At 38.6% G+C, this 17,966-nt stretch overlaps 1 protein-coding gene across 1 annotated transcript in view; it reads left to right on the top strand.

The window, feature by feature from the left end:
• Positions 1-12,442: 12,442 nt before the first annotated feature.
• Positions 12,443-17,966, top strand: part of LOC311061605 (delta-type opioid receptor-like) — a gene marked incomplete at both ends in the record, with an annotated part of 38,558 nt that continues 33,034 nt past the window's right edge. Inside the window, one exon of the mRNA XM_084080288.1 lies at positions 12,443-12,472. Coding sequence (XP_083936414.1) covers positions 12,443-12,472 — 30 coding nt within the window. The remainder of the gene's footprint in view (positions 12,473-17,966) is intronic.

Here is a 17,966-nt window from a genome sequence, read left to right as displayed (position 1 = left end):
AGTAAATACTCAATGCATTTTTCCCATTGACTTTTCCGAAAATATTTATATAAATTAATTTAAGCCTAGAATCAAGCTATCCAGGATCCTGGTGAATCATGACCATAAAACGTTTGATTCTGTGAAAAAACGTTTTTGAAAACGGCAAAACAAAGGGTATTTATTGAACATAGTATATCATATCATTAAATATAAAATTTAAAAAATCACAGAAAAAAAGGTTTTATGGTCATGATTCACCAGAATCCTGGATGGCTTGATTCTAGGCTTAAATTCATTGATATAAATATTTTTGGAAAAGTCAATGGGAAAAATGCATTGAGTATTTACTTCCGGCACCCGGATTCCGCGCAACTGCGATGCTCTATACTGCTGCAACAAAGAATTCTCTCTCTCTCTGAGCTGAGCTGACAGGTGAAAATAATTATAAATCAAACAAACCCTTTCAAATTAAAAGCACCTCACAAGAAACATAAAATCAACATCAATGCAATGCACCTGACACAAAATCAAAGAACAAAATAAAAGCACAGCACTATGGGGTCATTTACAACTGCTCTTAGGATTCTACGAACATCTCCCTCCACAATATCAAAGCTACCAGTTGAAGGATACAGAGAAGGAGACATAAATATTTAGCTGTAAATGCTTCAAGGCATACAGCCTGATTTATAGTCCATCGTATCTGATGGAAGGATATTAATGACACATCACTGCCGTACATCGTTTGTAGTGACAGCAGAACGTCATCACTGCAGCAGACAGAGATGGCTGTTTATACCTGCAGGTCTCTGCACTGACAAACAGTCGTAGTTTCCAGTGGTGGAAAAAGTGTTTTACTTAAGTAAAAGTATCAATACTGCAATGTAGAAGTACTCTGTTACAAGTAAAAAGTCCGGAATTCAAAATGTACTTGAGTAAAAGTACAAAACTATTGGTATCAACATGTACTTAAAGTACCAAAAGTAAAAGTACTAAAATCTTCCGATAATGTTCCGATAAAATAGCCGATCTACAAGCTCACAACGCGTTGTAGATTGGCTATTTTTTTACTTGAGTACTGTAAATGTACTTAGTTACTTTACACCACTGATAGTTTCACTGTTTCCTCCATGAGGACTTGTCCTCTCAAGTGGGAATGCTACAGCTTTAAGCTTCAGGGCTTTCCACAAGACATTTACCAAGCCGTTCCTCTCCTCCTCTCTCAACATGCAGGATCAATAAGGCTTTGGAATTGAGAGAAATTACTCTGTAAATACACTGGTCTCATTTATTTTCCTTTTGTGTGCGAGTGCCTGACAGCAAGCCCTTCATCTCTCCCTGATTAAAAATTCAAAAGAAGACAAAACATTTGTTTTAATGGAAAACGGCAAGAAAGACAAACTCTATCGTTTCTCTCTTGATTGGAATGCCAGGCAGAATGACAGAGTATCAGTCAGGGAAATACATGACTGCTAATACAGGCGTTTATTACTCGACAACAATGACAATACGACAATAATGTTACGACCTCAATATACCCTCCCCAAATCATTGCTTTTCACCCAGTGCAAGTTGGTCTAGGGGATGTGGGGAGTATAGTTAAAAACCCAGGGGAAAAGGAGGATAATAATAATAATAATAATATAATAATAATAATGCATTTTATTTATAGAGCACTTTACATTCTTGCGAATCTCAGAGTGCTACAGGGGTTTAGAAGCATGGCATAACAACAGCATATAGGAAACCAAAATAATTACATAGGACCCAACTAGGCTAGATTAAAAAGGGTTAAAGGTAGGGTAAGTGATTTTCTTTGGTTAAAATAAGTGTTAAATAGCTCAATATTCTGATAGTACTCATTGCTATAGAGTGTTTGTTCAGTAAAAGGAGTCTCCTTGTCTCTCCAGCTCTTTATAAAACAGAAAATGCATTTTCGTTTCAGTTTCAGTTTCATTTCCATTTTTATCTAATCAGGATAGAGAACTCAATCAGGATATAGATTAAACAAGTGAAATTGGAAGTGATGACACTAAGAAATGAGCAGGCAAAATTGGAACTGGAACACTATAAAAATGAAGCTTAAAAATTAGTACTTTATCCTGATTGGCTGAGATGTTGACACCTACCGGAAAATGTATTTTCTGTTTATTAAAGAGCTGGAGAGACGGGGAGACTCCTGTTACTGAACAAACACTCTATAGCAATGATTACTATCAGAATATAGTGCTTTAACCTTTTAACAAAATACTTTTTGTTTTAACCCAAAAATATCACTTACCCTACCTTTAAATTAAAAGAAAAGGCCCAAGAAAATTTAAGAGAACGCTTTGTTAAAAAAAAGTAGGTTTTTCATTTCTAAAAGCATCAGTGGACTGTGGTGCAGCTCAAGTGATCGGGGAGGGAATTCCACAGGCATGGGGGCTGTATAGCAGAAGGCCCGGTCACCCAGCTTGGTGTTGGGGACAAGGAGGCTTCGAGTGGCGGGTTTTGGGGTGAGGAGTTCTTTGAGGTAGGGGGGGGGCATTGCCGTAGATGCACTGATGGGTGAGAAGGGAAATCTAGTATTGAGTCCTGAAGGTCATGGGGAGCCAGTGAAGTGAACGGATTGATGGGTGTAATATGGTCGTATTTTCGCACTCTCATCAGGATCCTAGCAGCGCTGTTTTGAATGTATTGGAGCCTCTGGAGGCTCTTGTTCGGGATCCCGATGAGTAGTGCATTGCAGTAACCACTGCATCAACAAATAAGGGTTTATTCACAAACCCTAAACAAAACCACAGAGTCAAATATGCTCTGAACATGAACAGAAAGACATCTCTAACTAACAACAAACTCATTTGTACACAACAAAAAAAAACTTCAGAATGAAGTGGTGTGGAGATCTGCAATTTTCACCTAACTTACTGTCAACTGAAGAGCCACAGAAACTACCTATGTGTGTGGTAACAATTCAATCACACCTGGAAGTAGGTCATTCTCTAAACTAGAGACATGTAACAATTACCAACACCAGTGGAACAGGTCAGAAATGTCAAAATGACTGACAAACAGTCAGTGAAATAAATTACTGTTAATGCTTTTTTTTTTTTACAATGCAATTACCAGAGTAACATAGAATAGACTGCAGACAGACACACGTTAGGAACATGTGGGTTAGACTATACCAGGGGGGTGTTCAACCTCCTGAGAGCTAATTAGTTTTATATTATTAGTAACATTTATTCACATCTCTGCACCCCAACCAGCTGAATAAGCTTCATTTGAGTGAACATTTACAAAGTGTTGACTATCAACATTTTGTATCAAAACATCTTGAATTCAGCTACATGGGCCATGTGTTCTTCCGTATGCATGTCTTTACATTTCCAACGTGTCAAGTTCACTCTATTAAATTGAAATCATATTACACCACTTAACCCATTAAGACCTGAGGCGATTCTTTAAAAAAAATCTAAATCCTAATCAAGATTTTTCAAAAATAGCAGATCTACAAGCTCATAGCACGGCACTCGGTGCCGCGCTATGAGCTTGTAGATCTGCTATTTTTGAATAGCCAAAGAAATCTAAAGTGACACAGATGCGTTCCAGGTCTGAGTTAAGACTCATTAAAAAATACTTAGCAAATTAAAAAAAAAAAGGATCTATTCATAAGCGCTGTTGCATCGCATGGAAAAATACGGGAGAGCAGTTTATCGTGTGTGGACATTCCTTTTTTCTTCACTTGATACTTGTTGGGTCCAGCACCGTGCTGACTGCCGGAGTTTATTCATAATTTATTCACCCACTGCCAGGATTTTTAATCATTTTTTTATAGAAAAAAATGTGAATTATTTGTCCGTTTACTTTTTAACATATAAGTGAATGGATCTCCTAATTCGTTGAGAATAACGACACAAATGTTATACTCAAAAATTAGAGAAACATTTTAGGAATTCAAAAACAAAATTTAAAAAAATAATTAAAAGGTCAGAATTCTCCCCTTTGGCGGTAAACACCATTGACTGAAAAGGGGAGAATTCTCCCCTTTGGCGGTGGATGTGTTGAACGGTGGGGATGTGCATATCCTTCCTTCTTTCACCTCTTTGTTTTTATCATTACGGAACCAAAATGGGGAATCGATAAGAATTGTAGTCGATAAGATGAATCGGGAAATAGAATTGATAAAAACCTAATGATGCCCATCCTACAATGCATGGAGATAATAACAGTATTTTCATGCCCATTCAAGTGAGAAAAAGCCACTTCAAAAAGCTATGTTGGTTGGTGAGGATTCTCGCAGCTCTCTGGCTCCACTAGGTTCCAGTTCTTCTTTCAAAAATGCTGTAAATGCTGTTGAGTTGTCAGCTGGACAATTTAGATCTCCACAGGACTGACGCGCAACAGTTCAACCGTCAGTCCTGAAAGCTCACCTTCAACTCCATTCATGAGTTGGCAGGTTGTCAATAGGCTCTATTCACAGCAGCCATATTATGAAGACATTCACAGGTGTTACCAATGATACTAATGAAGGCTCTGTTCCATTTAGTGTAGCACAGTGGTTTCCACGACCCCCATAACTCTGATAGTGTACAAATGGAACCAAATGGACCCTTACGGGTCCATTTGGTTCCATTTGTACACTCTGGCTGAAACCTTTTGTTTTTCACTGGCTGAATGTGAAATGACCGTGTTGCTTTGAACTGTAGAAGCAAAGAAGAATTTTTGACAACTTCACCCCCACTTCAAAGGTGCATGGGTTCAATGGTTCAATAGTTATAAAACCCACAGACACACTAACCACTTGAGATTTCAAAACATTTTGAAAATAGACAATCTACAAGCTCGAAACGCGTTGCGATGCCACACGTGTGAGCTTGTAGATTGGCTATTTTCAAAACGTTTGCGCAACACCAAACGACAAAGTAGTGCATTAATGTATTAGGAAAAAAACAAACAAGAAAAGTTGAAATTATGGAGATTTCTTTTGTTATGGTGCCTATGGAGCAAACGGTCTAGAGGAGCGTTTGTGCCTGTCTGTCCACCCCTGTATTTGCCCAGCCGTCGCTCCATATTTGGGTTGTGGACATACAAGGTTTCCACTCAGCAGCGATGAGCTGTTTAAGTGAGTCTCAGTTCCATCCATCAAGAAACACTCAGCATCAAACAGCAGGCTGGTTCCTCCTCCCTTTATTCACCCGGCAGGGAAACGAAGTGCTGTGGTACCTTATCCCTGTTAACCACCTGACTGCAGTGTGGAGAAGGAAGGAGTTCCCCATATTCAAACATGACCCCAGTAACAGCTTAAAACTCCTGTGCTGAATGGCGTTTACTCCAATGGAATTCATCATCATAGCAACAGGTGTCATGACAGGATCACATCCCATAAGCTTTGCACAAACAGTAGAGCCTGTTGATGAATGACATTTAGGAAAGTCCAGGTCCACTCTGCAGTGCACAATACATCCTGAGTTATGCCTCCTGTCATAGAAAGCACACACCAGCTGGGACTGTTTTCCACCACAAAGCAGTCCTTACAGCAGTGTATATCAGTGTTCACTCACAGCATTGTAAATATCAACTCCTCTGGTTGTACGTTTCAGTGAAAGTAGGTCAAAAACTCTTCTTTTGTGGAAAAGTATAATCAAATGCATTGTTGTAAAAATGAATTGAAAACCGTACTTACCATACCAAATTAAAGTACAGACTTCAAAGTCACCTATACGAAGATCTCTTTAGTCAAAGTCATAAAGTAGCTCACATTAATTGATTTATTTTCAAGAGTGGCTTTTTTTGTGACGCTCTAAACACAGGATTTGAGAATCCCCTGGTCCGTTATCCCAGGTCCAAATTATTAGTAGTACCACCACCAATGATAATGACAATAATGATGACCAGCAACAACATATCTGCCCATTAAATATATAATTTAAAAATATTTCAAAAAGTTTAAAAATCACAACTTTTCATCAATTAAAAATAATTAAATGTATGAATGTAATGTAATGTAAATTAAATAAAAAAATCTATAATTTCCATAAACAAACATTAAAAAAAACGTTCAAGAACTAGTGAAAATAACAAATCTGCTGTTGCTTGTAGAGCTGGGTCATTCCAGAATTGGAGGACATTTGGGCTTCCGAATTTTTGAAAAAATAACCTTCTATTTGACAATTTTCTGTTATATATTCATCAATAATAGGTAATATACTATCAAAAGCTTGATTAGCTCAGCTCAGGCATCAAAGGTATTTTTTATTACATGTTTTATATGTTCTAAAAGTAACAGGGCTGCAAGTAATAGTAACAGGGCTGCAAGCAACAGGATTGCAAATCTATGCTAATGTTAGCTTTTTCTCAGGAATAGAAGCTAGCTGTTTAGCTAGATGTTAGCATTTACCAAGAGGACAAACTCACATAAATGAATAAGTAAATATTTTTTGTCAAGTATTTATCTTATTCTGGAAATATGCATAACAGGGTTGCGTGAGGTAGGTTGAGACATTCAAGTAAGGCTGACAATGTTATAAAAATATGAATAATAGAAGAGAGGAGATGTCTTTGCTCTACCCATGATGTTAGGAAAGTGTTTGATGATGTCACTTCTAGTGTGTCATGTGACTCACACTTTTCTTCTTCTTTTACCATGCTAAAAGGTTTAAGGTAACAGGGTTGCATGCAAGTTGTGGGACACAGGTTCCTTGCATAATAATACTTATTTAAAATATTAGGTTAATTAAAACATATGTTTTCACATCTACAAGAGACATTTATGAACAAAATAATGCAAAAGAAAGTAGATTTAAATGTCATTTTAACAGTTTTATCTGAGATTCAATTTGGCAACCAAGGGGATGGGACAAGAGAAAACTTGCATTTTAGGGGTACTACAGACTTATTTAGTATTTTTAAAAATATGTTTTAAAAAAAATTCTCCAAGTTGATTTTGATTTGGTCTCAGGACAAGTACAAGTTACACAACAAATGCATTATTTAGTATTTTGTAAATGGATTATTTGACATTTCTTGGGTGGGACGTAAAATGTCCTCCAATTCTGGAATGACCCAGCTGCTATTTTCACTTGTTTGGGTCCCGGGCAAACGCAATTTCTTTCCACACCCAATGATTTAACCCAGAGGTCTCCCAGAAAGTTATCCGTCCAACACTCAGTAAACTTCCAGAATTACCACTAATCAAAAAGATGTCCTGCACACATTAGTAGAGCACTAATAGGCTCTATTCACAGCAGCCATATTATCACTTCCTTCACAGGTGTTACCAATGATACTAATGAAGGCTCTGTTCCATTTAGTCTAGCACAGTGGTTTCCACGACCCCCGGCCCATAACTCTGAGAGTGTACAAATGGAACGGGTCCATTTGGTTCCATTTGTACACTCTCAGAGTTACACACATGTAAGGGGCCATTTGGAAGGTTTCCAGTGAGCCAACATGCACAATATCAGCACCCTGACTCTGTTTGACCAGAATGGAACAGAACCTTCATTAGTATCATTGGTAACACCTGTGAATGTCTTCATAATATGGCTGCTGTGAATAGAGCCTCCTGCACACTCTACAAATAACGTCTGACTAATTAAAATACAGAAGGGCAAAGAATGCGTTGGGGTGGATTACTTTCATCTTTCAGCGGTCTTACCTCACCGACTACATCTTATTCTATTCTTATATAAGTTCCCTGAAGTTGTGTCTCACCTTATTGGAGAGGACAAGAGGAGAAAGTCAAACTCGTTCAACTGCTGTTGCTATTAGCACGAGCTTGTGACTAAATAATATCTACATCGGATCCGTTGGAACGCAAGTTGTTGTTTTCCATTTCCCCGAAAAGTACCCCCACAGACCCTGACATTGTGTCTCACCTTGGAGAAGGAGCAGAAAGTTAAAAGCTGGCAGAGCCAGCAGCTTCACAGCGCCTGGTTGTACCTGCCTCGTGTGTATCAAACACTCCCCCAATCCCTCTTGGCTCCCTGCATTCATTTGTTACACCCTGAATCCTCTGGCTTCGACTGTGGAGAGGAAAAAAAGAGCCCAAAAAATGCAACTGGAGCATAGCAGAACATTGAGGATTTGGTTGCAGAATTTTATTATACAAGCACGTAATTAATCAACACAGGCATTTCTTTCATGCAACTCCTATCAACTCAAAACATATTTTCGGTAGCCTACATAGTACCACTAGGTGAATATTAAATGAGTCCAAGGTATGTCAGTGTTAAATGAGTCCATGGTATGTCAGTGTTAGTCAGGAGGTTGGAGGCATATAGAGAGGTGTGGTTATAGGTTATGAATCTCATTATTGATTTTAAAATTAGTATTTTTTCAATGAATTCATATCATTTGACTGCTGATGTTCAATCATTTGACAAACAATCAGACGCGTCGCTAGGTCTCTACTAGGTTGGGGGCTTAGCCCCGCAGGCAACGGGCACATGCACGCGCGCTGCCCCTCCCCCCCTGCGCGCGTTTTTTGTTACTTTATTTCGGTTTTAGGGGTAGGGTTAGGTTAGGGTTATAGATATATATATATATATATATATTAAAAAAAAAAAAAAAAAAAACTTTTTTTATTATTTTTTTTAATGTTTTATTGTAGGCTTTCGATAAAACATTGGTGGCTATAGCCACTGAAGCCCCCGCCTAACGACGCCACTGGAAACAATGTCTCAGCCGAATCAAATTGACTGCGAGGAAACTCTTTTGTCTCACTTGGTTGTCGATGCTGGTGTTGCTGCCAGACAGTGAAAGATAAAAGATTAACGAGCAAGCCCTCTGTGCTTTGCTGGAGCCAGAGTTCTTTTTCATTTATTCGTTTGTTTTTAAAAAAGAAAAAGTTATTTTTCACTTTGATGCCAGAAAATAATGGATCAGTGTTAAGGGCTTGAACAAGCCCTACAATATCTTACTTAAGCAGAACTACTTTCTTGACATCATTATTGTTGTTTGATAAAAACACCCTGGGAAACTTTATTTATTAGAAGAACTAAAGCTGAGAAACTCACTGGAGCGCACCAATCTTCTTTCAGATTATTAAAGCTGCAGAACAAGAATAACGTATGAACACTACAATATGCCGTCTTTATTAGTTTTTCTTGTTGGACTCAAATGAAAACGCCACAGTGTCAAAACCACTATAGTTCAATACAGTGGTGGAAAGTAACTAAGTACATTTACTTAAGTACTGTACTTAAGTACAATTTTGAGGTATTTGTACTTTACTTGAGTATTTCCAATTTCTAATACTTTTACTTCTACTCCACTACATCTCAGAGGCAAATATTGCACTTTTACTCCACTACATTTACTTGAAAACTTTAGTTACTAGTTACTTTTCAGATATAAATTATGATATTATAAAACATACATTAACCACTTTAGCCCTATTTTATACATAGGCTTTTTGAAAATAGCAGATCTACAAGCTCACAACGCGTCGCGACGCGTTGTGAGCCTGCAGATCTGCTATTTTCAAATATTTAGTACTTTTACTTTTGGTACTTTAAGTACATTTTGATGCCAATACTTTTGTACTTTTACTCAAGTAAATGTTTTATTCTGGACTTTTGTTGTAACAGAGTATTTCTATATTGCAGTATTGGTACTTTTACTTAAGTAAAGAATTTGAGTACTTTTTCCACCACTATGAATACATCCTATTAAACTAGTCCCTCTCCAGTTCAGTGATGCTCTCCAAAGTGGTGACCATCTTTTCTTTATGAGATTAATATTAATATTATTAATATTAATATTGATATTGATATTGATATTGATATTAATATTAATATTAATATTATTATTATTATTAATATTAATATTATTTATTGTTATCAGGAAAACGGGTCCAAAGCAAATACCTGTATAAAAAGGAATTTCATCCCGATTGGGCCATAACTCATAACAACAGAATTGTAGGCTACTCTGCAATCATTTCCTTTCCGAAAAGTAGAGTACGTTACTTGCTCCAAAAGCATAAACTTAAGTGTAAGTACAAATACTGAGTTTTAGAAATGATTCCAAAAAGTACAAGCCCATAACAAAGCTACTCGAAGTCAGTTGCGTTCCTTGCCCTGCCAGTGCCCTCCGTGCTCACCACTGTCAGAAGGTTTTGATGCCCTCCCTGCTGGCCAATGGCAGCAGGTTTTGATGCCCTCCCTGCTGGCCAATGGCAGCAGGTTTCGCACAGACAGAGCACATGGACCATGAAATGGGAGATGTCGAGACACATTAGCCATATCCCCGTTTCCCCCTGTTTCCCATCATGCACTTGGAAACAGATGCCGGCCGAGGCTCTGGTGTTGGCTACACTTCTATTAACATCCATATATGGTCTTATGTTGGTTTCTATTCGATTAACATCACTATGGTCTTACATTGGTTTCTATCCGATTAACATCACTATGGTCTTATCATTGGTTTCTATTTGATTAACATCACGGTCTTAAGGCCCGAGCACACCAGACACTTTTTGCAGGCTGAAAAACACCTGGTGTGCACACTGCCTTTTCTGTGATGTATAAAAACACAGGGAATTGCAAACTGCCTTTTTCTCTGCTGTCTACAGAGCAGAGTTTCAGCGCCTTTCTGTCTTGATGTTGCCTATCACTCACTTTCAGCTCCCATGCACCCTGATCACACAGGAGTCTAGAGCAATGCCTGTGTCTGTTCACCACACCTCTCATCCAATTGGACAGTGCAGGGGAAAGGCATTAATGATCTGAAATTAGGGTTGTCCGATATTGGCTTTTTTACCGATAACCGATATACCGATATTGTCCAACTCTTAATTACCGATACCGATATCAACCGATACCGATATATGCGGGGATTATTGTGATTAGGGTAAGCTCAAATTTCATATCACACACACCATATACAGTAAGAACTCCTGTAACTTATTTATAAAGAAAAAACCGATACCGATATTTTCCCGATATCAATTTTTATGCTAATATCGGCCGATAATATCGGGAGGCCGATAAAATCGGACATCCCTATCTGAAATGGGCTTTTCTGCTTTGAGTTTATTTGTTTTCCAAGTGTCTGTAGAACATGTCCACAGAGGCTGAAAACTTTGTCTGGTGTGATGGGACCCTTGTGTTGGTTTCCCACTCTAAAGCAGGAGTAGTGAGGTGCCTTGGTTTGAACCACTTAAGCCCCATTTACTGATTAAACAAACAAACAAACAAACAAATGAATGAATACATTTTCAACATAATGATAGTAGTTATGATATTTTGCCTGTAATGCTATGCCCAAAATAGGGACACAGGGTTACAGGGGTTTTAATGCTGATTTAGTTTTAGATCAGGGGTCCCTCAATGTCGTGACTCACTTATGGAGGTACTCAGTGGTGGTAAGTAACTAAGTACATTTACTTAAGTACTGTACTGTACTTAAGTACAATTTCGAGGTATTTGTACTTTACTTGAGTATTACCAATTTCCAATACTTGTACTTCTACTCCACTACATCTAAAAGGCAAATATTGTACTTTTACTCCACTACAATTATTTGAAAACTTGAGTTACTACTGTAGTTACTTTGTATATTTGGATTATTATTACAAAACATACATTAACCACTTCAGCCCTATATACATTATGGCCATTTGAAAATAGCCCATCTACAAGCTCACAATGCGTTGCATTCGCAACGCATTGTGAGCTTGTAGATCTGCTATTTTCAAAAGATTTGTATACATTTTATGCATTTGAAAACTTGTGAAATTGGACATTCTGCATAATGAGTACTTTTACTTTTGTACTTTAAGTACATTTTGATACCAATACTTTTGTACTTACTCAAGTACATTTTTTATTCCGGACATTTACTTGTAAGGGCGCGCTCCCACCGTACTTTTATTTTACCTCTGGGGCAGAATCTGCCAATGCTTTGTCAATGCAAATGCGTGGATTCTTGGAAAAAATCTGCAAGCCCAGGAATCCACGCATTTGTATTGACAAAGCATTGGCAGATTCTGCCCCAGAGGTAAAATAAAAGTGCGGTGGGAGCGCGCCCTAACAGAGTATTTCTACATTGCAGTATTGATACTTTTACGTTTTAAGTAAAATGTCAGTACTTTTTCCACCACTGGAGGTACTTTTGGCCCAGGACCCAACAAATATGCTGTGCAGTAAAATAAGCAATACATTCTCATTATTATGTCAAAAAAGTGAGATCATTAAAATCTCTACGTAGTGTTCATCAAACTGTATTCCCTTTGTAGTCTCCAAACAATATGACAGATGCATGAGACATGTAAAGATCACGCATATTTTACTGAGAGCAGTGATATTTTAGATTAAGTTTACAACTAATCATGCAAACTAAATGATATCATTCAATGTAATAAAGTTGAATATGAATATCTGTTGTGGCAAATACTGTAGTGCATGGAATTGTATTTCACTAGTAAGAGACCACACCTCTGCTTAAGTTTAACGATTTATTGAAACGAAATGAGATGGACGTGGAACTGGGTGAGGAACCCAAGGTGGGGTGACGCAGAGTGCAAATTTGGGAAGTGTCTCGGAGGCTGACGGCCATCGTTGCTCTACTCGGGGATCGGTCGGTCGTCTAGGCTCCGTCACTGTCCCCCCTGGATTCCTAGAGAAGTAGAGACAGAAGGGAGAAGAGCGAGAATCGAGGGGGAAGGAGGAGGTTGGGGTGGAGGAGGACAAACTTGAAAGCGATGAAAGAGCCGATCTACGAGCGCAGTACTCACGACCCATGTTTGGTCTGTTGTGGAGCAGAACAAACAAGAGCTGAGAGATCGCAGGTGTATTTATACTGTGGTGATTGCAACAAGGATTGGCTGAGGTGAGTGGAGGCAGGTGTAGTGGATAGGGGTGATTATGAATGGGGAGTGGCTAATGAGTGAAGGTAGTGTGGTAGACAGGGAAGCGATAGAGGACGGGGGGTGGCTGTGATAAGCAGAGGGTGGTCTCCACTCCTGAACCTACGTTGTATACAACTACATTTAAAGACGCACCCCACCCAAAATCATGTTTTCTTTTTTGTTTTGTATATGTTTTTGAAGCTTATCTATGAAAATCCTGGTGGGTTTTAGTACTCTGCTTTTCCTTAAAGCCTTAATATGGATTTTTACCTCCAAAACTGTCCTTAAAGACCGTCCTCTCTGTGACTGCAGGCATGGCCTAATGGCACAATAGATCATGGAATTGTTAATGAGGGCACAGACAGAGCCAAGTTCAATGAACTATACAACTCCTTTACAGATGTTTTTTTGGGTGAGAAAAATACTTGGCAGGGGCATTATTGATCATTTGAACATTGATATATCTCACCAAGTTTGGATGTGTGAACTGCAACTTTAACCCATTAAGACCTGGAACTGTGTCATTTTTAGATTTGAGCTCAAAAGTATTATTTTACACTTTGGGCTATTCAAAAATAGCAGATGTACAAGCTCATAGCGCGGCACCGAGTGCCGCGCTACGAGCTTGTAGATCTGATATTTTTGAAAAATCGTGAATGTGTGCAAATCTTTGAAAATATATTTTTTTAAAGCGAACATTTTTAACTCAAATCTTTGCTTCTGGGGGTAGGAGAGGGTATCATTTTGGGGGTCCTTGACATGAAAAAGATTGAGCATCACTGATATAGAAACATACGTTTTTCAGAATACTGTTGGGATTTAGGAGACATGTAGAATCGGCTTCAGGTCTCAATGGGTTAAAATACATTAGCTTGCCTGAACATTGTGCATAAACTATACTCTATACTCAAGAGTATGCATGCATTTTGTTTTCTCTGCATAAAAAAAGAACCCCAGATTGAACCCACAGATTGAACTCCAGTGGTTATATGATTATTCATAAATGTCAGCAATGCACTGCATTTGCAGACAGAGCACTATACAGTATAACCTCTTGAAATGCATAAGTCAGCATGAGACTGGAAAATGCACCACCATCGGGGGAAAAAAAAATGCAAAAATTACAAGTGGGCTTGATCAGCTATATTTGAAAGATTTTGACCCCCCAAAAAAAAAAAATGGAAATGGAACCATCCTCTTAGCAAGCACATTTACTTTTGGTACTTTAAGCATTTTTTGGTGCCGAATTTGATGCCAGTTTTGTCCGTTTTACTTGTGAAACGGACAAAACTGAGTATATAATTTGTACTTGTAACAGAGTATTTCTACATTGTGGCATTGCTACTTTTACTTATAAGTAACAAATCAGAGTACTTTTTTCACTACTGTTGTTTCTCATCATCATTGGCCACAGTTACATGGACCATCATGTATTCATTCAGAATTAATTCATTCCGAATGAACTCATTCTGAATAGAGGAATCTGATCCACTCACCTGTTTACATGGGACCTGAATAAAAGTATTCCTCGTTTACATGACCAAAGCATTCATTCAGAATATAACTTTTGACATGCGCAAAGTGGTTCCCGCCTACGCCCGGGCATGGACCAGGGGCCACTACCCGGAGCAGAGCTTCCCCTGGTGGGCATGGGAGGAGGCAATAAACCCCTTATTGTGCCTCCGCGGCGGAGGTCTATCGGTCGTAGGCAGGCCCGGAAGCAACGCACCAGGCAGCGTTGTATGCGGTGCAAGCCTGTGTTCCTTTGTCATTGCTGTTTTAATGCAAAAGTAGCAGATCTACAAGTTCAGACCAGTTTCTTTTTTTGTATTGGTACCAGACACGGTAAAACGTAGGCTAGCCTATAGTATTTGTCACATTTCTCATGTAGGTACCGTACGATGATGTCATCGCGCATTCGCACATGGTCATTATAATACAGTCTATGATCAATGCGTTTCTGCGTTTACGTGTGGATAGGGATTTTAAAAACAAATCTTTGTCATGTGGCCATGACAAAAACAAATCTTTGTCATTTTTAAAAACTGAGGACTAAAATACCTGTTTAGAAAAAGATCCATATAAGTGTAGCCTAGGCCAGCAATCCTCGGAGCGTCCGTTCTCCTGGACAAGTCTGGGCTTAACCATTACAGGCTTATTAAATGACGCTATTAGAATCATTAATTTTATCCCGCAGGAGCGAGCGCCTCTCAGCACCAACCGTGGCCGAATTAGAGATTTGATAGGTCATTTTTGGACAATTCTGACAGCCCTACTAAGCACGGACATGCGCAAAGGAATGCATGTATTCCAAACAGACAGGAGCGTTTGGAATAAAGTGTTTACAAGGTCAATTCCGATTGATTTAACCCGATTCAAACGGTCTATACCACCCCTCCTATTCCGAATGAAAATGCATTCGGGTCAGACTGGAATGGAATATTCTATTCCAATTGGGGTGTTTACATGAGCAAATCTATTCGGAATGAATTCATCCATTCATTCATTCCGAATAGAAGTGTATTCATTCCGAATACAACTGTCCATGTAACAGCAGCCATTGGCCACAGTTACATGGGCTTGCACCGCATGATGGTCCATGTAACTGTGGCCACTGTGATTTATTCGAGACTCTGGTCTCTCTGTACCACAGATGGTGCTCAAACACAAGGTGCGTCTCGTTGCAGAAACCTCTTATTTCCATATTTCATTTTTTTGTGGTTTTCCCCCCGTAAATCAACGCCCTACTTGATCACACCACAGCGTCACACAAAAGCATCAAAAGTAGCAGATCTACAAGCTCGAAACGAGGGCGCGTTTTGAGCTTGTAGATCTGCTACTTTTGCTGTTGTTGGATTTGAATCCTGAAAAGTAACAGTTTCGGACATTCTGTATATGAGGTTTCCACCCGACAGAGACCGTTTATTTATTATTACCAGAGCACGTGAGAGGAGTTGAGTTGGGAGAAAAACTGTCCTTTCGACTGTGTGTGTCTGTCTCTCTCTCTCTCTCTCTCTCTCTCTCTCTCTCTCTCTCTCTCTCTCTCTCTCTCTCTCTCTCTCTCTCTCTCTCTCTCTATCTCTGTCCATCTCTCTCTCTCTCCCCTATAGGGCATTGACATTTCCAAAAATATTTATATCAATTAATTTAAGCCTAGAATCAAGTCATCCAGGGTCCTGGTGAATCATGACCATTAAACATTTTTTTCTGTGATTTTGTATTTATTTTATATTTAATTATATGATATACTATGTTTAATAAATACCCTTTGTTTTGCCGTTTAAAACATTTTTTTTTCACAGAATCAAACGTTTTATGGTCATGATTCACCCTGGATGGCTTGATTCTAGGCTTAAAATAATTTATATAAATATATTTGGAAATGTCAATGGGAAAAATGCATTGAGTATTTTGAAGTGGAACCAGGAAATGGCCGCCCCTGCTATGCCCTATAGAGCACAGCAGTGGCAGATTTGAAATCGCTGAAAAACAGGCTTCTAAACAGGTCTGTAGAAACCAATGGCGTCACTTTGTCCATTCTTTTTTACAGTCTCTATGGTATGTATGTATTACTGCCTGGCGCTGTGGGTGTTGTATTGGATTAGTGTCTATTGGTGAGTAGCAGTGACGTAAATAGTGCACATTGATTTATGAAGAGGTGGGAGAGCACTTGTTCTCATCGCCATTATGTCAACGCCCCACGGGCTATGTAGCTACTTTATTCAGCTTTTCTTTTGCCACAGGCAATTCATCAGCCTTAATTTAACACTGAAAGTTTACAAACCAACTGGAACCATTTGGTTCATCCTTTGTCTTGGCATCGACATCGAGAAAACTGCCATAGGACAGAACAACAGCACTATGTTGGCTTAATCAAAGCCTCCTTTGCACGTCTACAGCTAGTCCAAAATGCTGCGTCTCTTAACTGGAACCCGCAAGCGTGACCACATTACACCGGTTCTGGCTTCACTTCATTGGCTCCCGGTCCGGTTCAGAATAGATTTTAACATTGTATTGATTGTTTTTAAATCACCAAATGACAAAATATGTTTTGTTTCACTGTCTGCTGACGAGGACAAGGACCCCCACATTGATATGTATTTCGCCACGGACCCCCATCTGAAAAGATTCTGTGCCAGAAACCGTACTTTCTTGAAAGAATTGTGTAATTGAAAGTATTGTCTTTTACTTATGCTTGAGTTTACCAGAAGGTCCTTGAATTTATATAAGCTACATGAATCTCTGAATATATTCCTAAAATTGCTGCACTTTAAAACTCGCACTGATCTGTTTGTCTGTTTAGTACCGCCTTGATATAAAAAAAAAGAACTCAATTTTGTTGCTTAAACTTATGTATCGAAACATCGATTCTCCTAAATGAAAGGCCTCCTCCATGGGTTCTCCCAACTGGGTCAGAGAAACTTTTACTAGGGATATTGGCTCTGAGTCCTGTTCTTCACTTCTTCAACCCTGACCTAGCAGTGTTCCTGAACTAGCAGTTTTCCTGGGGGTGCTGAGGGGGTTTGGCTCATACTCAAAGACCCTATATATCTCTGCATACTCTCTGCAGTCCGGCTAACTCTGTAACTTTTTGTGTGTTAGTTCGTTTACCCCAGTGGTGGAAAAAGTACTCACGTTTCTTACTCAAGTAAAAGTATCAATAGGCCTACTGCAATGTAGAAATACTCTGTTACAGTACAAGTAAAAGTTCGGAATTTAAAATTTACTTGAGTAAAAGTACAGTATTGGTATCAAAATGTACTTAAAGTACCAAAAATACAAAGTACTCTTTGTGCAGAATGTCACATTTCACAACTTTTCAAATAAAATGTATAAGAATCATTTAAAATAGCAGATCTACAAGCTCACAATGCGACGCATTGTGAGCTTGTAGATCGGCTATTTTCAAAGCCGAAATGTATTTAGGGCTGAAGTAGTTAATGCATGTTTTGTAATAATAATCTAAAAAAATCTACAAAGTAACTAGTAACCAAAGTTTTCAAATAATTGTAGTGGAGTAAAAGTACAATATTTGCCTCTGAGATGTAATGGAGTACAAGTAAAAGTACCGAAAATTGGAAATACTCCAGTAAAGTAAAAACACCTTAAAGTTGTACTTAAGTACAGTACTTTGAGCACATGTGCTTAG

This window comes from Gymnoscopelus microlampas, assembly GCF_963454915.1.
Source record: "Gymnoscopelus microlampas genome assembly, chromosome: 15".
NCBI classification, from domain to species: Eukaryota; Metazoa; Chordata; class Actinopteri; order Myctophiformes; family Myctophidae; genus Gymnoscopelus; species Gymnoscopelus microlampas.
The sequence above is the reverse complement of the archived record's forward strand: the minus strand, read 5'-3'. Positions and strand labels throughout refer to the sequence as shown.